At 44.4% G+C, this 25,774-nt stretch overlaps 1 protein-coding gene across 1 annotated transcript in view; it reads left to right on the top strand.

Annotated features, from left to right (window-relative positions):
- LOC106568667 (laminin subunit gamma-3) overlaps positions 1-25,774 on the top strand; it is a 203,205-nt gene that overhangs the window by 29,741 nt on the left and 147,690 nt on the right. Inside the window, exons 3-4 of the mRNA XM_014139189.2 lie at positions 18,236-18,366; positions 21,189-21,355. Of these exons, the coding sequence (XP_013994664.2) occupies positions 18,236-18,366; positions 21,189-21,355 (298 nt within the window). The remainder of the gene's footprint in view (positions 1-18,235; positions 18,367-21,188; positions 21,356-25,774) is intronic.

The following is a 25,774-nucleotide window of genomic DNA, read 5'->3' on the forward strand; positions in this document are numbered from 1 at the left end:
TTATCGAACAAAAGAATGCATGTATTGTGTAACATGATGTCCTAGGTGTGTCATCTGATGAAGATTGTCAAAGGTTAGTGCTGCATTAAGCTGTTTATTGGTTATTTGTGATGCATGTGGTTGGTCGGAAAATGGCTATGTGGCTACTTTTACGATATACTCCTCTAACATAATCTAATGTTTTGCTTTTGCTGTAAAGCCTTTTTGAAATCGGACAATTATATATATTTTTTTGTAATTATTAAATTTTGTTATGCTAATGGCGATATGATTTTTCGCTGGATGTCCGTCCCGTATGCCGCACAAGGGTTAACGTCGGTAGCCCTGCCCCCTGGTAGACAGTGTATGATCGCTGGATGATTCGTTTTAAGTCTAATACTGCGGGTAATGGAGTCGCCAATGACTAGGGTTTTCAATTTGTCAGAGCTAACGGTGGGAAGCTTCGGCGTCTCAGACCCCATAACAGGAGGAGTAGAGACCAGAGAAGTCTCGGCCTCTGACTCCAACTCGCTTAACGGGGAGAACCGATTGAAAGTTTCTGTCGGCTGAATATGCGACACCGGTTGAGCATTCCTACACCGTTTCCCTCCAGAAGCCATGAGAAGGTTGTCTGGCTGCGGGGACCGTGCGAGGGGGTTGATACTAACGTTACTATCTGTACTTACTGGTGGCACAGACGCTGTTTCATCCTTTCCTACACTGAAATTGCCCTTGTCTAACGATTGCGTCTGAAGCTGGGCTTGTAGCACTGCTATCCTCGCCGTAAGGCGATCGTTCTCCTATATATTATGGGTACAACGACTACAATTAGAAGGCATCATGTTAATGTTACTACTTAGCTTCGGCTGTTGGAAGTCCTGACGAACCATGTCCAGATAAAACCTCCGGGGTGAAAAAGTTGAATGAAAAAAAGTTGAGTGAGGGAAAAACTAAAAATATACGGTAATCAAAAAGTAAAAACCGTGAAGTTGTCAGGTAGCAAAGTAAGATTGGCAACAAAACGCACAGCAGCACGTAAACAAGTCTGTATTGCCTGCATACAGCCTATACACCCTGTCATCCGATCTTGCCGCGTATATCCCGCTAGCTGAATATCCATGTCGTCATTCAGCCACGATTCCGTGAAACATAGCATATTACAGTTTTTGATGTCCCGTTGGTAGGATATACCTCGTCTAATTTATTGTCCAATGATTGCACGTTGGCCAGTAGTATTGACGGTAACGGCAGCTTTCCCCTTCTCCAGGTCTTGACAAGGCATCCGGCTCTTTGTCCTCTGTACCTGCGTCGCTTCCGCTTTCAAATAACGGGGATGTCGGCCCTGTGGGGTGTTTGGAGAATGTCTTGTGCGTCCTCCTTGTTGTAGAAAAAATCTTTATCTAGTCCGAGGTGAGTGATCGCTGTCCTGATATCCAGAAGCTCTTTTTTTGCCGTAAGATACGGTTGCAGAAACATTATGTACAAAATAAGTTACAAATAACGTGAAAAAACACATAATAGCACAATTGGTTGGGCGCCCGTAAAACTGCTGCCAAGTCAAGCCTCAGGGAGAGAGAGAGAGAGAGAGAGAGAGAGAGAGAGAGAGAGAGAGAGAGAGAAGGGGGAGGTGAGAGAGAGAGAGAGAGAGAGAGAGAGAGAGAGAGAGAGAGAGAGAGAGAAAGAAAGAAAGAAAGAAAGAAAGAAAGAAAGAAAGAAAGAAAGAAAGAAAGAAAGAAAGAAAGAAAGAAAGAAAGAAGGGGGAGGTGAGAGAGAGAGAGAGAGAGAGAGAGAGAGAGAGAAAGAAGGGGGTAGGTGAGAGAGAGAGAGAGAGAGAGAGAGAGAGAGAGAGAGAGAGAAAGAAAGAAGGGGGAGGTGAGAGAGAGAGAGAGAGAGAGAGAGAGAGAGAGAGAGAGAGAGAGAGAGAGAGAGAGAAGGGGGGGAGGTGAGAGAAGGAGAGAGAGAGAGTGTGTGTGTATCAGAGTGAGAAAGAAAGAGAGAGTGAGTCTCAGAAGGAAAGAGAGGGAGCGATTTGGGGCTCTTGTATTAGCTGATGTAAGTTAGGGGCCTCGGGCTACTAGCTGATGTAAGTTAGGGGCCTCAGGCTGCTAGCTGATGTAAGTTAGGGGCCTCAGGCCACTGGCTGATGTAAGTTAGGGGCCTCAGGCTACTAGCTGATGTAAGTTTGGGGCCTCAGGCTACTAGCTGAAGTAAGTTATGGGCCTCAGGCAACTAGCTGATGTAAGTTATGGGCCTTAGGCTACTAGCCGATGTAAGTTATGGGCCTCAGACTATTTGGACTAATATAAAACTGTCTTTGCTCAGAGTCTGGCTAATACCCAGGATGGAAATGATACTACAGTACTCCTCTCCTCACACAGTGGCTGGGCTGTAGAGTGGTCCACATTGGTTTTACTCCGGCTGGGGGAGTTTATAACATAGATAGATCATGGTGCCAAACTAAGCTTTGTTGAACAATGGCCTTGCTCTCTCAACGACGAACAGTATCATTTAATCCTCCCCCTCAATCAGCATCATCACAGCATTGTGAGTCTGAATATTGTGAGTCTGAATCCATGGGAGAGAACAGAACAGAACAAGTTTTTGCTGTGGTTTGCACAAATAATAAGCAATGAGCTACTAATTAACCTTCAGTTCTGTAAGTGATATTCAGGCCTATGTCTGTGTTGCCTTACACAATTAGCATTGTCCAACCGACCATGACTAATACTACCAGCAGCATATGATAATGGTTGGTTGTGATAATGGGATTATTTGCTGCCACACTGTATGAGCATCATGGACGGCTAACGGCTAAATAATGTGTGTATGCAGTATGTGTGTGTGTCTGTGTGTGTTAAAGTTACTCTTAAAGATCCAAACGCACACACAGACACACACAGACACACACAGACACACACAGACACACACAGACACACACAGACACACACACACACACACACACACACACACACACACACACACACAAAGACGCTATAAACAATAAATACAGCAGATATTCATAAATAACATGGTATGACTAACAACTTGTTTATAACCCTTCTCTTAAGGACATGTTTCATGAATGGTGTTAGGGGTAGGAATGGCAGATTTCTCCATCCCCTTCTCTGGTCATTGTATTGGGCAGTTCAATGGGGAGAAATGTCTCAGTCCCTGGAGCAAAAACATTGTGCTAACCAGGAGCATGAGTACAAGACATCAATAAGCTGCTCCCAAACATTTTAAATCTGCATCAGGAAATCTTGTCTATCATAGTTCATGTGGGATTCAATGGCATTATGAAAGCCAGCTTAGAACAGTTGAAGATGGATTTTAAAGAACTTATTCGTCTCTGCTTGACACCAACAAACACACCATAATATCTGGCCCTGTGCCCTCCCTAAATTGTGGCATTTAATGTTTCAGCAGACTTTTAGACCTCCATAACTGGCTAAGTGACTATTTGAGCTATATGGGTGTAACATTTATTGACAATTTTGATACCTTCTGGAAACAAAGCTTGTTTTATAAGGCGGATGGGATCCACCCAAATCATTTGGGTTCCAGGGTCCTGGGATAGGATAAAGTAATCCTTCTAACCCCCCCCCCCCCAAAAAAAAGATATAGATGTACTATTGTAAAGTGGTTGTTCCACTGGATATCATCAGGTGAATGCACCAATTTGAAAGTCGCTCTGGATAAGAGCGTCTGCTAAATGACGTAAATGTAAATGTAAAATAAGGCTGTGTTGAGACAATGACTTATCAATGACCCAAGCCCAGCTCAGTTAATCCCTACCATTGTCTCGCTGAGTTGTCATAATGCTTCAGCAAATGCACATTATCCCAGGGGTGTTGGAAGACACAATGTAAGTAACCTAATTGATGTCCCTCTAACTGCCCTGAATGCCTCTGTTGATCCTACAACTATTGCAGCAACTATTGCAGGAACCAGAATTATACTGTTAGCACTGAGGAGGTGTGCCCTAGTAGGAAGTCCACTGTGGGCAGCTCACCCTGCACTAACATAAATAACATGAACATGACTAATTCTGCTAACCTTCCCAGTAAAGCAATGAAAACAATCAAACATCCCAGAAAAGTGCTAAAAATAGCTCACGTTAGCATATATAGCTTAAGAAACAAGGTTCATTAAATCAATAATCTGCTAGTAACACATGACATTCATATTCTAACCATCTCTAAAACTCACTTAGATAATACCTATGATGACACAGTGGTAGCAATACAAGGTTATAACGTTTACAGAAAAGACCGAAATGCCAGTGGTGGAGGTGTTGCCATTTATATTCAGAACCACATTCCTGTAAAGATTATACAGGATCACGTGTTAATTTCTGTTGAAATAATATGGCTACAGGTTAATCTACCTCACCTAAAGCCCATTCTTGTGGGAAGCTGCTATAGACCACCAAGTGCTAACAGTCAGTATCTGGACAACATGTAAAATACTTAATAATGTATGTGATATCAACAGAGGTATATTTTCTGGGTGATTTAAATATTGACTGGCTTTCATCAAGCTGCCCATTCAAGAAAAAGCTTCAAACTGTAACTAGTTCCTGCAACCTGGTTCAGGATATCAGTCAACCTACCAGGTTAGTTACAAACAGCATAGGAATAAAATCATCAACATCTGTTGATCACAGCTTTACAAATGCTGCTGAAATGTGCTTTAAAGCAGTATTCAAATCCAACGGATGTAGTGATCACAATATATTAGCCGTATTTAGGAAAATCCAAAGGCTGGGCCGAATGTAGTGTATAAGAGGTCATACAAGAAGTTTTGTAGTGATTCCTATGTTGTTGATGTAAACAATATTTGTTGGTATGTGGTGTGTAATGAGGAGCAACCAGACGCCGCACTTGACACATTTATGAAATTTCTTATTCCAGTTACTAATAAGCATGCACCCATGAAGGAAAAGGAACCGACAGAGATGGTCCTTAGAAAACTATGCAGTAATTTGTTTTTTTACGTATTTTTTCTTATTATGTTAGCCCAGAAAATCTCAAGTGTTATTACATACAGCTATTGGATATAAAAGCGATGTCAACTTACCATCATTACGACCAGGAATACGTCTTTCCTGAAGCGGATCCTCTGTCGGCGCCATTTCCTTTGTCGGCGCCATTTCCAGACGGAGCAGCCTACTGGTCAGACTCAGAAGGCGAGCACACCATCCACCGCTTCCGAGCATATTACTCGCCAATGTCCAATCTCTAGATAACAAGGTGGACGAAATTAGGGCACGGGTTGCCTTCCAGAGAGACATCAGAAATTGTAACATTCTCTGTTTCACGGAAACATGGCTCACTCGAGATATGTTGTCAGAGTCGGTACATCCACCCGGTTTCTTCACGCATTGCGCCGACAGAAACAAACATCTCTCTGGTAAGAAGAAGGGCGGGATTATATGCCTTATGGTTAACGACTCATGGTGTAATCACAACAACATACAGGAACTCAAGTCCTTTTGTTCACCTGACCTTGAATTCCTTACAATCAAATGCCGATCGCATTGTCTTCCAAGAGATTTCTCTACGATTATAGTCACAGCCATGTATATCCCCCCCACAAGCAGATCCCTTGTCAGCCCTGAAAGAACTTCACTGGACTCTATGTAAACTGGAAATCATATATCCTAAGGCTGCATTTATTGTAGCTGGGGATTTTAACAAAGCTAACCTAAGAACAATACTTTCTAAATTCTATCAGCATATCAAATGCACGATACGAGCTGGTAGTATTCTGGATCATTGCGATGCATACAAAGCCCTCCCCCGCCCTACCTTCGGCAAGTCTGACCGTGACTCCATTTTGTTGCTCCCAGCCTAAAGACAGAAACTTAAACAGGAAACGCCCGTGCTCAGGTCAATACAATGCTGGTCTGACCAACGGATGTATGGATTCCACGCTTCAAGATTGAAGCGTGGAATCCATATGAATCCATACGCTTCAAGATTGCTTCAATCACGTGGACTGGGATATGTTCTGGACAGCCTCAGACAACAACATTGATGTATATGCTGACTCGATGTGCGAGTTTATTAGCAAGTGCATCGGAGATGTCTTACCCTCTGTAACTAAAACCTTCCCTAACCAGAAACCGTGGATTGATGTCAGCATTCGTGCATCATGGCAAGGCGACCGGAAACATTACCAAATACAAACTGTGCAGCTATTCCCTTTGCCGGGTAATCAAACAAGTAAAGCGTCAGTATAGAGACAAAGTAGAGTCGCAATTCAATGGCTAAAACACTAGATGTATGTGGCAGGGTCTACAGTCAATCACGGATTACAAAAAGAAAACCAGCCCCGTTGTGGACATCGACGTCTTGCTCCCAGACAAACTAAACCCCGCTCCTCCGCTCTCTCCACTGGCTTCCAGTTGAAGCTCGCATCCGCTACAAGACCATGGTGCTTTCCTACGGAGCTGTGAGGGGAACGGCACCTCCGTACCTTCAGGCTCTGATCAGGCCCTACACCCAAACAAGGGCACTGCGTTCATCCACCTCTGGCCTGCTCGCCTCCCTACCTCTGAGGAAGCACAGTTCCTGCTCAGCCCAGTCAAAACTATTCGCTGCTCTGGCACCCCAATGGTGGAACAAGCTCCCTCACGACGCCAGGACAGCGGAGTCAATCACCACCTTCCGGAGACACCTGAAACCCCACCTCTTTAAGGAATACCTAGGATAGGATAAAGTAATCCTTCTAACCCCCCCCCCCCACCCCTTAAAAGATTTAGATGCACTATTGTAAAGTGGTTGTTCCACTGGATATCATAAGGTGAATGCACCAATTTGTAAGTCGCTCTGGATAAGAGCGTCTGCTAAATGACTTAAATGTAAATGTAAATGTAAACAACTTCTTTGCTCGCTTTGAGGACAATACAGTGCCACTGACACGGCCCACTACCAAAGCCTGTGGGCTTTCTTTCTCCGTGCCCAACATGAGTAAAACATTTAAACGTGTTAACCCTCGCAAGGCTGCTGGCCCAGACGCCATCCCTAGCTGCGTCCTCAGAGCATGCGCAGACCAGCTGGCTGGTGTGTTTATGGACATATTCAACCAATCCCTATCCCAGTCTGTTGTTCCCACATGCTTCAAGATGGCCACCATTGTTCCTGTTCCCAAGAAACCTAAGGTAACTGAACCAAATGACTGTCGCCCCATTGCACTCTCTTCTGTCATCATGAAGTGCTTTGAGAGACTAGTGAAGGATCATATCACATCCACACTACCTGATACCCTAGACCCACTCCAATTTGCTTACCGCCCCAAAAGGTCCACTGAAGATGCAATCGCCATCACACTGCACATTGCCCTATCCCATGTGGACAAGAGGAATACCAGTCAAGGCACAAGGCAAGACCCAAATGCAGACACAGGAGGCAGATGGGTGGAGTCTTACAATGTTTATTCATCCAAAGAGGTAGGCAAGAGAATGGTCGTGGACAGGCAAAAAGGTCAAAACCAGCTCAGAGTCCAGGAAGTACAGAGTGGCAGACAGGCTCGTGGTCAAGGCAGGCAGAATGGTCAGGTGGGTACAAATTCCAGAAACAGGCAATGGTTAAAACCAGGAGGACTAGAAAAAGGAGAATGCAAAAAGCAGGAAAACTGGAAAAATGCTGGTTGACTTGAAAACATACAACGAACTGGCACAGAGAGACAGGAAACACAGGGATAAATACAGTGGGGCAAGTAAGCGACACCTGGAGAGGGTGGAAACAATCACAATGACAGGTGAAACAGATCAGGGCGTGACAATACCTATGTAAGAATGCTGTTCATTGACTACAGCTCAGCATTTAATACCATAATACCCTCCAAACTCGTCATTAAGCTTGAGACCCTGGGTCTCAACCCTACCCTGTGCAACTGAGTCCTGGACATTCTGATGGGCCGCCCTCAGGTGGTGAAGGTAGGAAACAACATCTCCACCCCGCTGATCGTCAACACTGGGGCCCCACAAGGGTGCGTTCTCAGCCCTGAGTGTGGGGATGGTGGAAGAACATCACAGGGTCAACATCACAGGGTCAATCATCAAGTTTGCAGACAACACTACAGTGGTAGGCCTGATTACGAACAACGACGAGACGGCCCACAGGGAGGAAGTGAGGGCCCTCGGAGTATGGTGTCAGGAAAATAACCTCTCACTCAACGTCAACAAAACAATGAGATGATTGTGGACTTCAGGAAACAGCAGCATCCACATCAACGGGACAGTAGTGGAGAAGGTGGAAAGTTTTAAGTTCCTCAGTGTACACATCACGGACAAACTGAAATGGTCCACTCACACAGACAGCGTGGTGAAGAAGGCGCAACAACGCCTCTTCAACCTCAGGAGGCTGAAAAAATGTGGCTTGTCATCTAAAACCCTCACAAACTTTTACAGATGCACAATTGAGAGCATCCTGTCGGGCTGTATCACCACCTGGTACGGCAATTGCACCGCCCTCAACCACAAGGCTCTCCAGAGGGTAGTGCGGTCTGCACAACGCATCACCGAGGGCAATCTACCTACCCTCCAGGACACCTACAGCACCCGATGTCACAGGAAGGCCAAAAAGATCATCAAGTTCATCAACCACAAGAGCCTGTTTACCCATCCAGAAGGCAAGGTCAGTACAGGCGCATCAAAGCTGAGATCAAGACACTGAAAAACAACTTCTATCTCAAGGCCATGAGACTGTTAAACAGCCATCACTAACATAGAGAGGCTGCTGCCAACATACAGACTCAAATCTCTGGCCACTTAAATAAATGGACTTAATAAAGGTATCACTAGCCACTTTAAATAACGCCACTTTAATAGTGTTTACATATCCTACATTACTCATCTCATATGTATATATACTGTATTCTATACCATCTACTGCATCTTGCCTATGCTGCATGCCATCGCTCATCCATAAATTATATGTACATATTCTTAATCATCCCTTTACATTTGTGCTTATTTGTGTGTATAAGGTAGTTGTTGTGAACTTGTTAGATTACTTGTTAGATATTACTACATAGTTGGAACTAGAAGCACAAGCATTTCGAGGGGGGAAAGGAGAAGATTAATTGTGTGTTGTCTGCGTAGCAATGATAGGAGAGACCATGTGAGGATATGAGAGCCAAGTGACTTGGTGTATAGCGAGAATAGGAGAGGGCCTAGAACTGAGCCCTGGGGGACACCAGTGGTGAGAGCATGTGGTGCGGAGAAGGATTCTCACCATGCCACCTGGTAGGAGCGACCTGTCAGGTAGGACGCAATCCAAGAGTGAGCCGCGCCGGAGATGCCCAACTCGGAGAGGGTGAAGAGGAGGATCTGATGGTTCACAGTATCAAAGGCAGCAGATAGGTCTAGAAGGATGAGAGCAGAGGAGAGAGAGTTAGCTTTAGCAGTGCGGAGAGCCTCCGTGACACAGAGAAGAGCAGTCTCAGTTGAATGACCAGTCTTGAAACCTGACTGATTTGGATCAAGAAGGTAATTCTGAGAGAGATAGCAAGAGAGCTGGCAAAGGACGGCACGCTCAAGAGTTTTGGAGAGGAAAGAAAGAAGGGATACTGGTCTGTAGTTGTTGACATCGGAGGGATTGAGTGTAGGTTTTTTGAGAAGGGGTGCAACTCTCGCTCTCTTGAAGATGGAAGGGACGTAGCCAGCGGTCAAGGATGAGTTGATGAGCGAGGTGAGGTAAGGGAGAAGGTCTCCGGAAATGGTCTGGAGAAGAGAGGAGGGGATAGGGTCAAGCGGGCAGGTTGTTGGGCGGCCGGCCGTCACAAGACGCAAGATGTCATCTGGAGAGAGAGGGGAGAAAGAGGTCAAAGCATAGGTTAGGGCAATGTGAGCAGGACCAGCGGTGTCGTTTGACTTAACAAACGAGGATCGGATGTCGTCAACCTTCTTTTCAAGATGGTTGACAAAGTCGTCCGCAGAGAGGGAGGAGGGGGGGAAGGAGGATTCAGGAGGGAGGAGAAGGTGGCAAAGAGCTTCCTATGGTTAGAGGCAGATGCATGGAATTTAGAGTGGTAGAAAGTGGCTTTAGCAGCAGAAACAGAGGAAGAAAACGTGGAGAGGGGGGAGTGAAAAGATGCCAGGTCCGCAGGGAGGCTAGTTTTCCTCCATTTCTGCTCAGCTGCCCGGAGCCCTGTTCTGTGAGCTCGCAATGAGTCGTCAAGCCACGGAGCAGGAAGGGAGGACCGAGCTGGCCGGGAGGATAGGGGACATAGAGAGTCAAAGGATGCAGAAAGGGAGGAGAGGAGGGTTGAGGAGGCAGAATCAGGAGATTGGTTGGAGAAGATTTGAGCAGAGGGAAGAGATGATAGGATGGAAGAGGAGAGAGTAGCAGGAGAGAGAGAGCGAAGGTTGCAATGGCGCAATACCATCTCAGTAGGGGCAGAGTGAGTAGTGTTGGAAGAGAGCGAGAGGGAAAAGGATACAAGGTAGTGGTCGGAGACTTGGAGGGGAGTTGCAGTGAGATTGGTAGAAGAACAGCATCTAGTAAAGATGAGGTCAAGCGTATTGCCTGCCTTGTGAGTAGGGGGGGACGGTGAGAGGGTGAGGCCAAAAGAGGAGAGATCCATGGCTACATGGAACTCTACTCCACATACATAGAGCCATGGCTACATGGAACTCTACTCCACATCAGAGATTTACATTCTTCACAATCCCCAAGTCAAGAATAGACTATGGGAGGCTCACAGTACTACATAGAGCCATGGCTACATGGAACTCTACTCCACATCAGGTAACTGAAGCAAGCAATAAAATGTGATAAAAAAAAATAATACACCTTATGGAACACACACACACAGCTAATGGGGATCCTTAATAAATACAAATACCTGTTCTGTTTTTAATAATGAACAAAAACCAACGATTGTGAAGGAAAATAGATGATCTCTGTGACACCTTAAAACATTCTTATTTCCTTATTATTCCCATGATATGGACACGGCTAAGAGCTATAAGCATTAGCATAACCCCCTGTGTGAAGCTTCTTCATGAAGCTACATCCTGTCATTGTCTGACAGCAGGTTTTAGACAAACCAAGAGAGAGAAAGAAATAGAGAGAGAGGGAGGAGGAGAGAGAGAGGGAAATAAGCATCAAAAAGAGGCTTGGGAGGGTTGAATCATCCTGAGTTGGTTGTTTTAAATCTATGCCGAGGAGGACTCCAGGATATAGTTGATCAAAGACTATTTCCTCTTACTTACTTCTGTTCTTTAACTTTTGCCTCTGGAGACATGAGGCTATTTATAACAGAGAGTAATGGTGGATGGATCCCTGATCACCTGCTTTTGGCTATTGATCATTGGTCAGAATGTATCACATGTCAGGAAGTGACTGCAGTAAGATGTCATCATCGTGAATTGGTTTCCGAAGCTGGACGCTTATCATCGACCAATCAGCATTCATTCGTGTCTATGATACAGCACAATGTTGTTCTCAGAATTCTGACCTAGACCCCAGCAAGGTGAGGGGGAAAGTTTTCTGAGACTAACTTCAAACTGATGTATCTCCCAAACTCTTGGCTCTATTCTAACCTTGCTGTGGTTGTTGAGGTGTGAAACAAAACAAGAAGGAGGGAGATAGAGCAGTTGAGAGAGTGAGAAAATGTATGGAGAAGTTATCTGTTTTGTTTCCCATCATTCCATTCCTGACCTGAATTTGAATAAGCTCTCCCCTGTATTCTTTCACTTCCCTATTCAAATTCCTTCTTCAAACATGGTTTGAAGACACTCGCTCCACTGGCATAAGTTCCTCTCCTTCTTTGCTCCTCTCCTCATCTTCCCCTCCTCTTCTCCTCCCCTCCTTATTTCCCCCTTCCTCTCCTCAATTTGTTACCAAACAGCCAGCACCGCCCCTGCTCCCCCACCTCCCCACCACCCCCCTTTTAAAACCCCCATTCCCTGTTTTCCCCCATTGACGATGGTACTGGGAGCGGCGGGCAGGCGGGAGTGCGTGAAGGATGAACGTACGCTTCCACCGGCAGCCCCTGGGCACTGGGGTCGTTCGGCAGCATCCAAACCCCATTAGCAGGAGCAGAGCCATGTCAAGCAGGGCCAAAGTCGATAAGCAGGCCCCAAAACAGTAGCTTGCCAGCTCCACTCTGCTCTGCACCGTGCTGCTGTGAAACAGGCAGCTCACAAACACAAGTCACACCCTCCTCAAGGGCTCCCTGAGGAAAGTGCCACCAGAAAGGGAGAGAGGGAGCGAGAGAGAGGTGGGAAGGAGGAGAGAAAGAAGTAGTAAAATAAATGGTTGCGAAAGGCAAGATGTCAAGGTAAGGTTGGGGGCATATGAGGAGAGAAAGAGAGACAGAGAGAGACAAAGAGAGAGAGAGAGAGAGAGAGAGAGAGAGAGAGACAGAGAGACAGGGAGAGACAGACGGAGAGACAGAGAGAGACAGAGAGAGACAGAGAGAGAGAGAGAAAGAGAGAGACAGACGGAGAGACAAAGAAATAGACAGACAGAGAGACACAGAGACAGAGAGATAATAAAGTAGCAGGAGAGTGAGAATAAAGGATACTTACTAATCACCACATTAGCTTTCCAAAGGACGTTGTCCACATATTACAAATGACCACTTTCTATGATTTTATTGGTCTAATTCTCAGCTACTTTCACTGTTATGTTGACCTGGATTTGAACATTTGATCCAGCTCCAGGCAGTAGTACCCATCCACAATGTTAACACGTCTGACCCAGGTCTAACCCAGGTCTGGCCCTGTTGACCCACATAAGTCACCAAGGTCCAGGAGTCCTACTGTTTCTGCCCCTTTAAGGGTTAAAGGGGTCATGGGACACGTGTTCTAGATTTCCACCAGGCTTCATGATCATTTGACTTCCACTAGTGTTCCAAACAGGCTTCATGACCATTTGACTTTCCACTAGTGATGTGCGGGTTGACTCATAACCAGTCCCCACGGTTATATCTGTGGGTTGGACGGGTTTAGGGTCATTAAACAATACCTTAAAAAATCCATAAATGTGTAATTATTGTGCAATTTATGTAGTCTACATTGAGGTTTTTCTTTCATTATTTTAGGCTATCTGGTATTAGTGCATAAGCCTAAGCTTTAGGGCTTAACTGAACTCACGCCAAATTGCCTACACAGCCAATCGCCAAATAATGCTTTTGGTGACGGCCAGAAAAAGTTAACATCAATCCACGGAGGCAAAGAGGACATTGTTGAAGTTTAATTCAAGAAGACAAAAGCTGCGAAAGGAGAGTTGAAAATAAAGAAAAGGGATGGCCAGAAAAGTAATGTTTTGAAAAGATTTGGTGAAGTGGCGAAGAGGATGATAGCAGTGTTAGGTGTGATGATTGTGAGGCGTTATACAAATTCGACAGTCACAAGACAGGACTTCAAATAGGCCTATGGCATGTCAAGGGAAATGTAGCCTACTGTTTAGATGGGTTAAATGGAAACTGAAATTTTGTTCATTGACTAACCAGAATAACCAAGTGTTTTTTGGCAAACTCCAAAGTCCTCTGATAATAGTAGTCCTTAGGCGAATCAACATCCCTGTGTTTTGAGAGAAATATCTGAGTTTTACAGGTGTTGCTCGCGGTTTGAGCAAGAAAACAATAACTGACTCGATAAATTTAACAAAGTGATGTGGATAAAATATATATGAAGGGCCTATATATATCAACTTTCACAATGAATGCTTTTGTTTATATGTTTTGTGCGAATTAATTGGACATCGGCAAATGCATCATAAAACATATTGTGCCTATTTAATGAAACACTTTCTGTTAATAGATCCCAAAGCAGCATACAACTGAGCAAAACATTTGGACAAGTTCACTTTCTCATCCATAGCCTAAAAATGCATATCAAGTGCAAGTTAGCTGTTTTGGCTCACATCTGAAGAATGGGGGGCATTTAGGATGTCTTCTACTGCGGATCACTAAAATATTCGAATGATTATGATCACACTTCTTCAATTCAAATATTATGGCAACACTATACCAAAGATGGTTTGATATGGTTTAGAAACTTGCGAACCAAGCTCAATTTGTTAGTGTAGCCTGTTATCGCCTGGACTTGTTGAAATATCTTCACACCTAGAAAAAACCTCCAGGCATAACAGTTGATTTATTAAAAAAATTACAAAATTAAAAAATAATTACAGGTGGCAGTTTGGTAAAAACTTATCCCACCTGAATCATCCTCTGGAATAATGGACATTCTGGGGTAATAAATACATAACCAACATTCTCTAGTAATACTAGCCCATGCGAATAGGGCTCAAGCATTAATAATAACTCCTGCAGAATTAAACATTTGATATAAAATTATATACCAAAGAAAAATTTGGACTTGGGAACAGGAGTGGAGGAATATGGTTTATTTCTTTCTGCACCTTGAGAGAATGCAATGCTCAGTTAGATACCATCTGTAGAGGTGCTGTCTTCATCATAAAAGCTGATAGTATTTCTCCCACATAAAATATGCATCGAAGATGAACTGAAATCTTATCAGAAACACATTGGGTTGTTTTCACAGCTTTGTTTTTCCTTACAACCAGTCAAACTTATGTCATTTGGACATTTTGCACAGAAAATCTTTCCTGTTTTTATTTTTGTTGCTTTATTATATTTTCTCCCCAGTCCCTTAATGTCTTTTCTCCGTGAAAGATGACAGAGAAAACTTTACCGATGTCAATTAGATTGAAGCATGAATTCTATTACATTATTCTGTTGAGCAAAGGTTTATTTTGTCTTCTAGGGCAACATATAATGACAAAAGAGAAGTTACATGTATCTAATTACAGACAAGTTGACTGACAAATAACCTACCAAAATGTCAGAAATTATAAGCAGACACCTATTTAAATCAGGCAAAACAACCCCCTGTCAAAAAATCATTCCGCAGTCTTTGACTGTAGCCTCTAGCGCATTTTCTATATTTGCGGTTTAGGGTTGGGTGTGGGCCTCATATTTTCACTTTATCACATGTAGTTGGGCGGATGCGGATGGGTTATTAACAGTTGTGGGCGGGTGGGGTGAACAAACAGCTGACCCACGCACCACTTCTCTCCACCAATCACAGGGTGAGAACTTAAAGTGGCTGACCTGCTCGCTAACTCACAGGTGGCCTTATAGAATCTCTTACTAACTACACTCAGAGAGACTCATAGACAGCCTGATAGAATAATAGTATTTGAGGCAGTGCTAAATATAACATTTTACTGCAGTAGCAGTGCTTTATATACACAGTGACAGATCACACAAAACAAGTTGTGAAGCTAACTCGAGAGGACAATTATTGGTTGCATTTTACATTAACTTGTCCAAATAATAGTTTAATTTAATTTAAGTTTTTATTGACTGTATGGTTGTTTATTCCATGTGTAACTCTGTGTTGTTGTATGTGTCGAACTGCTATGCTTCATCTTGGCCAGGTCGCAGTCGCAAATGAGAACTTGTTCTTAATTAACTAGCCTACCTGGTTAAATAAAGGTGAGAAGAAAAAATATATATATACTGCTCAAAAAAATAAAGGGAACACTTAAACAACACATCCTAGATCTGAATGAAAGAAACAATCTTATTAAATACTTTTTTCTTTACATAGTTGAATGTGCTGACAACAAAATCACACAAAAATAATCAATGGAAATCCAATTTATCAACCCATGGAGGTCTGGATTTGGAGTCACACTCAAAATTAAAGTGGAAAACCACACTACAGGCTGATCCAACTTTGATGTAATGTCCTTAAAACAAGTCAAAATGAGGCTCAGTAGTGTGTGTGGCCTCCACGTGCCTGTATTACCTCCCTACAACGCCTGGGCATGCTCCTGATGAGGTGGCGGATGGTCTCCTGAGGGATCTCCTCCCAGACCTGGACTAAAGCATCCGCCAACTCCTGGACAGTCTGTGGTGCAACGTGGCGTTGGTGGATGGAGCGAGACATGATGTCCCAGATGTGCTCAATTGGATTCAGGTCTGGGGAACGGGCGGGCCAGTCCATAGCATCAATGCCTTCCTCTTGCAGGAAGTGCTGACACACTCCAGCCACATGAGGTCTAGCATTGTCTTGCATTAGGAGGAACCCAGGGCCAACCGCACCAGCATATGGTCTCACAAGGGGTCTGAGGATCTCATCTCGGTACCTAATGGCAGTCAGGCTACCTCTGGTGAGCACATGGAGGGCTGTGCGGCCCCCCAAAGAAATGCCACCCCACACCATGACTGACCCACCGCCAAACCGGTCATCCTGGAGGATGTTGCAGGCAGCAGAACGTTCTCCACGGCGTCTCCAGACTCTGTCACGTCTGTCACGTGCTCAGTGTGAACCTGCTTTCATCTGTGAAGAGCGCAGGGCGCCAGTGGCGAATTTGCCAATCCTGGTGTTCTCTGGCAAATGCCAAACGTCCTGCACGGTGTTGGGCTGTAAGCACAACCCCCACCTGTGGACATCGGGCCCTCATACCACCCTCATGGAGTCTGTTTCTGACCGTTTGAGCAGACACATGCACATTTGTGGCCTGCTGGAGGTCATTTTGCAGGGCTCTGGCAGTGCTCCTCCTGCTCCTCCTTGCACAAAGGCGGAGGTAGCGGTCCTGCTGCTGGGTTGTTGCCCTTCTACGGCCTCCTCCACGTCTCCTGATGTACTGGCCTGTCTCCTGGTAGCGCCTCCATGCTCTGGACACTACGCTGACAGACACAGTAAACCTTCTTGCCACAGCTCGCATTGATGTGCCATCCTGGATGAGCTGCACTACCTGAGCCACTTGTGTGGGTTGTAGACTCTGTCTCATGCTACCACTAGAGTGAAAGCACCGCCAGCATTCAAAAGTGACCAAAACATCAGCCAGGAAGCATAGGAACTAAGAAGTGGTCTGTGGTCCCCACCTGCAGAACCACTCCTTTATTGGGGGTGTCTTGCTAATTGCCTATGATTTCCACCTGTTGTCTATTCCATTTGCACAACAGCATGTGAAATTTATTGTCAATCAGTGTTGCTTCCTAAGTGGACAGTTTGATTTCACAGAAGTGTGATTGGCTTGGAGTTACATTGTGTTGTTTAAGTGTTCCCTTTATTTTTTTGAGCAGTGTATATAGTGTTTGAAAACAATATTGTAGACTTAATTAGTCTTCACTATGTTTCCATCTTGCTATAGAGAAAAATCCCCTGCTTTTCTTTTTCTTGAAGTCGAGTTGTCACATGTTCTCATATATGTAGTCTTACAGGCTAACTATATGAAATAAGAATCAACATCATACATGGTGTTACCCAATTCCCCTAGTCCTTGGTACGGCATGCTAGCCAGTAGATCTTGAGGCAGGCGTACAGTACATGCACCCAACTGTTCCACATGTTGTTCGTCTGAGGCCTATCCTCTCCACTCTCCTCCCGTTCCTCTCATTCCCCTACTCTCCTACATCAAACACCACTCAGGGGAGAGTGTACAGAAAACACAACACAGGATTAAAACAGGCTTTTTCGGGATGCCGTACAGTCCACAGAGTCCCCAACCAGCCAAGTGAAAGACACAACGTTTCTGTAATCTATTTGTTTTAAAGTTGTGAGGAGAGAAATATTCCCTTATTCCATCTTTTCTCCTTTTGTTCTCTCCTCAACTGACCCTGTTTTATCTTCCTCCCCCTATTTCTCTCTTCTGTTTACCTTAATCCTGCTGTTTGTCTTTCCTTCTTTCTTTCCTCTCCCCTCCCTCGCTTCGTCTCCACCTCTCACATTCTATTCTATTTAACTGTTCCAATTCAGCCCCTCCATGGTGCATGCAGCCTTATATACTGTAGCTGTCATCATATCTGTGTGCTGCTAAAACCTTATCCATTATAATGAAAGAGTCTGGGAACCCTGTACCAAGTCTCCTCTCTAGCTTATATCATCTCTTTATCTCTTCTGCTCATTTCCTCTCTATTTATCCCCCTTTTCTTATTACTTGTTCTTCTATTATATCTCTTTCAGAGCCACACCCTGCTCTTCCCCTCTTTCTCTTGACTCCCATTTGCTTTCTATCTTTCTCTCTCTCCCCCCTTTCTCTCCCATCCTGTTCTTCCTCCACCTTCTGACCGAGCCTGAATCTGTCTTTACCTTTGCTTTTGTTCTCCATCTCAACCCATTACTTCCCTCCAACCGCTCTAACCCTTCCCCCCCATGTCCCTCTCCTCTCGGTCCCACTCTGTAGGAGTAGCTGACAGCCACCATCCCTCCATCCCCTCCTCCTCATCCCCCTCTCCTTGTCTCTGTCTCATCCTTTAGGAGTGGGTGACAGCCACTGACCTGCTCATCTCTCTGGACAGGCTCAACACATTCGGAGATGAGTTCTTCAAGGACGCCAAGGTGCTGCGATCCTACTTCTACGCCATCTCCGATTTCTCCGTAGGCGCCAGGTAACACACACCTGACGTCTAAGAGAGAGAGGGAGAGAAAAAGGGAGAGAACAAGAGAGGGAGCGAAGAAGAGAGGGAGAGAAGAAGAGAGGGAGAGCCTGTTTGCTTTGATTTATCTTTGTCTTTGCTCATTTCTCAGACAGACTCGACTATGAAACAACAACCCAGCTCGTTATAGTGCCCCATTTGATAGATAATAAAATAGATATTAAAACAGATAATAAAATGCTTCTCCACATTTCGTCCCTCTCTGTATCCTTTTTACATAACAAATAGTCTAACTCAACACAAGCCCTCTATGGTCCTGGACAGTAGATTGTAAGGCTAATAGATAGAACACACTCCCTCCCTCCGCCTACCAAGTTCCCCCACTAAAAAGAACAGAGCCACATCATCCTCCTCTGTCCCCATGTCTTTTCCATCATTGTCCCTGCTCTGTCTCTTGTCCTCATACCTGGGTTCAAATTCTATTTGAAATCATTCAAAAACGTCAAACCCGGTGCATCTGGCACTCCGGGTAGACCAGAGAAAACACTCCATGTATTTGAAAGATTTCAAATAATATTTAAACACAGGTCTGCTGGTCCTTGGGCTTATTCCTCACATTAACGAGAAGGGACAACAGGAGGCGGGCAGCACAGACAGGATGTCCATGGGCACGGCACAATAACATGAACCTTATTAAGTAGTTGAGATGAAGCCTTCACCCACTGCTTCAACAGGATCTGACACCTGTCATAAGTGTTTATGATCAAAGCGAGGGGTGACAGTCTGACAAATGACCCAACAATGTCACCATGACACCTGAGGGAATGAAGGAGGGCAAGCTGACAACTTGTTGGGCTTGCGTAGTCAGCCTAGCTTGTTGGATTGGCCATAGCAGTGCTAGCACTTGTCACTTGGTCAATTCGCACACTGATTGTTATGAATGGGCACAATTAGTGTCAGGGTATGTCAATGTGTTGGATTAAATGGTCAGCTAGTGGAGTATAGTACCGTAATTTCCGGACTATTAAGCGCACCTGAATATAAGCCGCACCCACTGAATATAAAAACAAATATTATTTTGAACATAAATAAGCCGCACATGTCTATAAGCCGCAGGTGCCTACCGGTACATTGAAACAAATTAACTTTACATAGGCTTTAACGAAACACGGCTTGTAACAAAAATAAATAGGCTTTAACGAAACACGGCTTGTAACAAAAATAAATAGGCTTTAATGAAACACGGCTTGTAACAAAAATATAATAATTAGCAGTAAGCTTTAGTTGTCTTTTTGCACTGAGTCAATTCCTCACGCTGCTGTTTCCAATGTCTTATCATCGACTCATTAAGACCAAGCTCCCGTGCAGCAGCTCTATTTCCTTTTCCAACAGCCAGATCAATCGCCTTCAACTTGAAAGCTGCATCATATGCATTTCTCCGTGTCTTTGCCATGATGAGGGTGACAAAATGACTACCGTAATCAGAATGATGGGAAGTTTGAGAGTGCGCGATTTTATCTAAACAGTAAACTAAAAAGTTGTTTGACCTTAACCCGTTCGGCAATTTCATTGGTCTAATGAAAGCTTCATGCCGGCAAAAAACTGAGCACGTCACAGAATGTGTTTTTTCGAGAGAAAAAAATTGAAAGCGGGAAAAATCCATATATTAGCCATGTCATTGTTTAAGCCGCGAGGTTCAAAGCCTGGGCAAAAAGTTGCGGCTTATAGTCCGGAATTTACGGTAACTCAAAATAGTAAAAAGAAATGGTCCAAAACTGACGGACTACTAAGCTGCTATATGAGCTATTCTCTGTGCCATATTCATTATTGTGGTTGTCAAGATTACCTCAGAGTTTACTACTAGAGACATCAGTTGGTGGTTGGGGGCAATTTTCACTTTCTTACTAACAACTTCCTTGTCACAACAACAACAACAGAAACAGAAATAACTGATTGGGAGCCGTTAGCATAAAGAGTCTGGATCTGGGACAGCTGGTTAAATCTGACAGGGACAGGCGATGATAAGCCCCCCTCTTCCCTCACAGAAAGTCCCTCTGCAGAACCAATGACAGAGGATGCTCCCCAAATGGCACCCTATTTCATGCAGTACTTTTTACCAGGGCCCAAAGAGCTCTAGTCAAAAGTAATGCACTATATAGGGAAGAGGGTGTCAGTTGGGATGCAGGCAGGCACTATACAGAGTCAACACAACAAGGAGAATAAGACACTGTCATCCTCACGGTGTCACAGTAAAGATAGGGCCTCAGCTAACAGCTATTGGCCAAACATCCTTGATCATTAAATGACTTCTAGACATAGGAAATTGTATTTTCTCGACTGGTTGGAAAGGATATGTATAACTTGATATATAGCACAATAACTCTCACACACACACACACACACACACACACACACACACACACACACACACACACACACACACACACACACACACACACACACACACACACACACACACACACACACACACAGTGACTGGTAGTTGAAGTTGTTTATGCTCAGGGACATCTTGTGCAGACGAGAGTTGGACACACAGGGGAGATGAGCAGAACAGTATTCACTGAAGGGGATAAAAACCCACGTTATCCAAGGCGATGTACTGTATCTGCCACTGATAGGTAATGGGAGGTGAAAAGTCACAGTGAAAATACTTTCTCACTTTACATCTCCTCTGTTCTGTCCTATTCTCTGTTCTCTGTTAATTTCCTTCTATGTGTGTGTGTGTGTGTGTTTGTGTGCGCTCAGTGCATATAAGTTTGTGTCTGTAAATGTGTGTCTGGGTACACACACACCTCTCCATCTTTATCCGCCAGGTGTAAGTGTAACGGCCATGGCAGTGAGTGTGTGTTGGACGAGCAGGGGGCTCTGGTGTGTGACTGCCAGCATCACACTGTCGGGGTGGACTGCCAGAGGTGTCACCCATTCTACCAGGATAGGCCTTGGGCCAGGGCCACCGGAGACTCTGCCAACCAGTGTATGAGTGAGTATTGGAGATTGGTTTAGTTCAGTCACCCCTGGGGAAATGTATAGTTGGTGTAGTGTATGAGTGAGTATTGGAGCCAAGTTCCTTTAGGAGTACATAAAGTATGAGTGAGTACCCAGGGATTTGTTCAAAGAACCCTGGGAGAAGGTTATAGAAGAGTTGGAGGGAGGACAGCTGAACCCTAGGAGTAGGTTATGGGAGAGTTGGAGGGAGTACAGCTGAACCCTAGAAGTAGGTTATGGGAGAGTTGGAGGGAGGACAGCTGAACCCTAGAAGTAGGTTATGGGAGAGTTGGAGGGAGGACAGCTGAACCCTAGGAGTAGGCTACAAGAGATTTGGATGGAGGACATCTGAACCCTAGGAGGAGGCTATAGGAGAGTTGGAGGGAGGTCAGCTGAAGGCTGGGAGTAGGCTATAGTAGAGTTGGAGGGAGGACAGCTGAACCCTCTGAGTAGGCTATAGGAGAGTTGGAGGGAGGACAGCTGAACCCTTGGAGTAGGCTACAAGAGAGTTGGAGGGAATACAGCTGAACCCTAGGAGTAGACTATAGAAGAATTGGAGGGAGGTCAGCTGAACCCTAGGAGTAGGCTATAGGGGGGTTGGAGGGAGGACAGCTGAACCCTTGGAGTAGGCTATAGGAGAGTTGGAGGGAATACAGCTGAACCCTAGGAGTAGACTATAGGAGAGTTGGAGAGAGGACAGCTGAACCCTAGGAGTAGGCTATAGGAGAGTTGGAGGGAGGTCAGCTGAAGGCTGGGAGTAGGCTACAAGAGAGTTGGATGGAGGACATCTGAACCCTAGGAGGAGGCTATAGGAGAGTTGGAGGGAGGTCAGCTGAAGGCTGGGAGTAGGCTATAGGAGAGTTGGAGGGAGGACAGCTGAACCCTCTGAGTAGGCTATAGGAGAGTTGGAGGGAATACAGCTGAACCCTAGGAGTAGGCTATAGGGAGTTGGAGGGAGGACAGCTGAACCATAAGAGTAAATTATGGGAGAGTTGAAGGGAGGACAACTGAACCCTCTGAGTAGGCTACATGAGAGTTGGAGGGAGGACAGCTGAACATTGATGTACAGTAACCCCATAACACTGTATTTACAAAGCATACCTACTGTAATGATATTGACCTTATCATATGTAAATGTAGGTGTTGGTGTAGCATAATGTAGATGAATTCCACCTGCACATGTGTACTGTAAGAGTCCTTGTGTGTATGTGTGTGTGTGTGTGTGTGTGTGTGTGTGTGTGTGTGTGTGTGTGTGTGTGTGTGTGTGTGTGTGTGTGTGTGTGTGTGTGTGTGTGTGTGTGTGTGTGTGTGTGTGTGTATAGGTTGACATTTATTGTCATGAATTTTGTTCTGGAGGCAGCTCTAACCATAATCCCCACCTTAACTTAACCTTACCCAAACTGCTAACCCTAACCTTACATTTTTGTTTTCATCCATTTTTACAATATATACAATTTTTGCAGCTGGCTCATCTAGCGGAAATCGCTCCCTTCCGCCTCCAGGTCAAGATTCATGACAATAAACATCAACCTGCTGCTGTATGTGTCACGTCCTGACCAGTATAAGGGGTTATTTGTCATTGTAGTTTGGTCAGGACGTGGCAGAGGGTGTTTGTTTTATGTGGTTCGGGGTTTGTTGGGATATGTATTTATGTAAGAGGGGTGTTTGTTTTATGTGTTCCGGGGTTATTGGGTATTGTTCTATGTATTTCTATGGTTTTTCTATGTTGTGTATTTCTTTGTTGGCCTGGTATGGCTCTCAAACAGGTATATCGTTGTTGCTGATTGGGAGTCATACTTAGGTAGCCCTTTTTTCACCTGTGATTTGTGGGAAGTTGTTTTTGCATAGCTGTGTGTGTAGCCTGCAATACTGTGCGTTCATTCGTTTTCTTGTTTTGTTTCGTTAAGTGTTCAATAAAAGTTAAAATGAGCACTCAACCCGCTGCGCCTTGGTCTACTCCGTACGACGACCGTTACAGTATGTGTGTGTGTGCGCATGTGTGTATATATGTACATGTGTACATGCCTGTGTGTGTGTGTGTGTGTGTGTGTGTATAAATTAGCGTGAGTGCGAATATCAGCGCGGTTCAGGCTTATCGCGCTGTGCACTGAGTGGTGAATGGTTCTTTTGAACACTGCTGAGGAGGAATTGTAATTGGTTGGACTGATAAACCCATAAAGGAGAGGCCTCGTTAATTGTTTTTATGTTTGATTCTATTAAGCAACAAGCTTGTTTTAATTACACTCATCCTGTGTTCTAAATAGCACCCTGTTCCCTATATAGTGTACTACCTTTGACCAGGGCACATAGAGCTATGGTCAAATGTATTGCACTATGTAGGGAATAGGGTGCAATTTGGGAGGAAGCCTGAGTCTCTGTACCAAACAGATGGCTTTTTTAAATAGACTGCCCCATGCAGCTGCACTGTACTGTAAAGGAAAAAATGAATATATTATTAAATACATAGAAGAAAATAAGCACTGAATGTGAAAGAACTAGAGAGTAAAAGTGAATGCTCTGTGTATTATAACGTTCACCCTCCATATTCAGCGAGATAGAAACTCATTTTGCCGCAGCTTACCGGGCCAAGCTCTGTCTCTCTCTTCTCTGCCGTGTATGGCATGTGTCTGGAACCAGTACCATATGCCCCTAGTTGTCAGAACACACACACTTTAATTGACAACGGGTGTCTTTTCTCTGCCGAGAGAGAGAGAGACAGAGAGAGAGAGAGAATGAGAGAGACAGAGAGAAAGAGAGAGAGAGAGACAGAGAGAGAGAGATAAAGAGAGAGAGGGGTGGAGGGGAAGAGAGTTGAGCAAAGTACACACAGACACATAGGCACGCACAGTTGTTTATATTTATGTTGTCGCAACATCCTTCTGGTTATTACTAAGTTACTTAGCAGACATAAGTGTCTAATTTAGCTTACTATCTACTTCCTAGTTAGGAAGCCATTTTACTAAGTGCACCTGAGATACCTGCCTTGAATACATGTGTAATTACTCAGGCAGATTCAATCTATTTGCAGTCAGACACATTATCACTCATGATCATCTTTAAAGGGTATATATGAACAATTTTAACGGGGAAAACAGCTTTTACAAAACAACTCAACATCCAGCCAGTAGCCTATTCACAACCAACAGTAATCTAATTTCCCCCCATTTAAGAAATCACACTATTGATGGATTTCCATCAATTGCGCTGTGACATCATTGGGGGAACCACTCGCTGAATTCTTGGCATAGTAATCAATGGTCAGCATTTTAGATCATGTAGCTAGGCTATCCTATGAAATAATTTTGCAACAAAATGTTCTGACACAACAGCCCAGTAGTCAAATGACATGTCACCACGTTTCATTTACAGATGTCCATGTCCATAGAGTGATAAATAGATGACAAGGTGCTTTGCAAAGTATAGGACTGGCTATTTATCACTGACATGTGCAGATCATAACAGCTGTAATATCATAATAATAAGTCCTTTTTTAATGTAAAATATGAGACGCAGGGATGGATTGATTAGGGGATGTTCATTCAACAAACAACCAGTTAGCTGTTCAACTCAATGCCAATCAAGTAGCCTACCCAGTACCCATATGTCCAAAAGGCTACTGACTGGGAGTGTACACTCATAAGCTGTGAATGGCAGCTGCCACGGTCTCTCCTTCGAAAACACGCCATGGTCTCTGCCTAGAAAACTCCTCAGACTAGCCTGTCATTCAGGCCATTATTGGAGGGACAGCGCAGTGCATGAACAAGGCAGGAAGAAAGAGAGATAGAGAGAGATAAAGAGAGAGAGTGAGAGAGAGAGAGAGAGAGAGAGAGAGAGAGAGAGAGAGGGGGGGGGGAGATGGCAGCCCACGGGACCACTGAGGTTGTAGGTGCGTACATTTTCCACCTCTCAAAATGTATGCTACTTCTAATAAAATTAACAAAGCACTCACTAGCCTAGCTAGCTACTGTAATGAATAGCTAGATGCAGATATGTTGATTACAGAAACTGTGCAAAGCTGGTGGACATGGAAATCAAATACGTCATTCTCCTCATTGATGGGCCGGACACCACTCGGAATAGACTTGAGCTTCTTCGTCTCCACATTTCAGCACCACATCCAACTTCCAACTATGCTAGGCTACTTTAGCTACTACTAAGCTACCTACTGTATTATGGTCACATCCGGCTACGTTCAGACAATGTTCAGAAATGCTACAGTCACTTAAATACATCAATAAAGTAGTTTAAAAGAGGTAGCATACCTTTGGCTGGATGCCATGTTCCAGTAGGCCTAAATGAGCTTAAGATGAAGTTTTCAACGGTGATTATTATCCAACCAAGAAGGTTAGGTAAGGTTATGTCTATGGCCACCAATTACATGGTCAATGTTGCAAATGTGAAGTGTAAGCCGTTG

This window comes from Salmo salar, chromosome ssa01 (assembly GCF_905237065.1).
Source record: "Salmo salar chromosome ssa01, Ssal_v3.1, whole genome shotgun sequence".
NCBI lineage: Eukaryota > Metazoa > Chordata > Actinopteri > Salmoniformes > Salmonidae > Salmo > Salmo salar.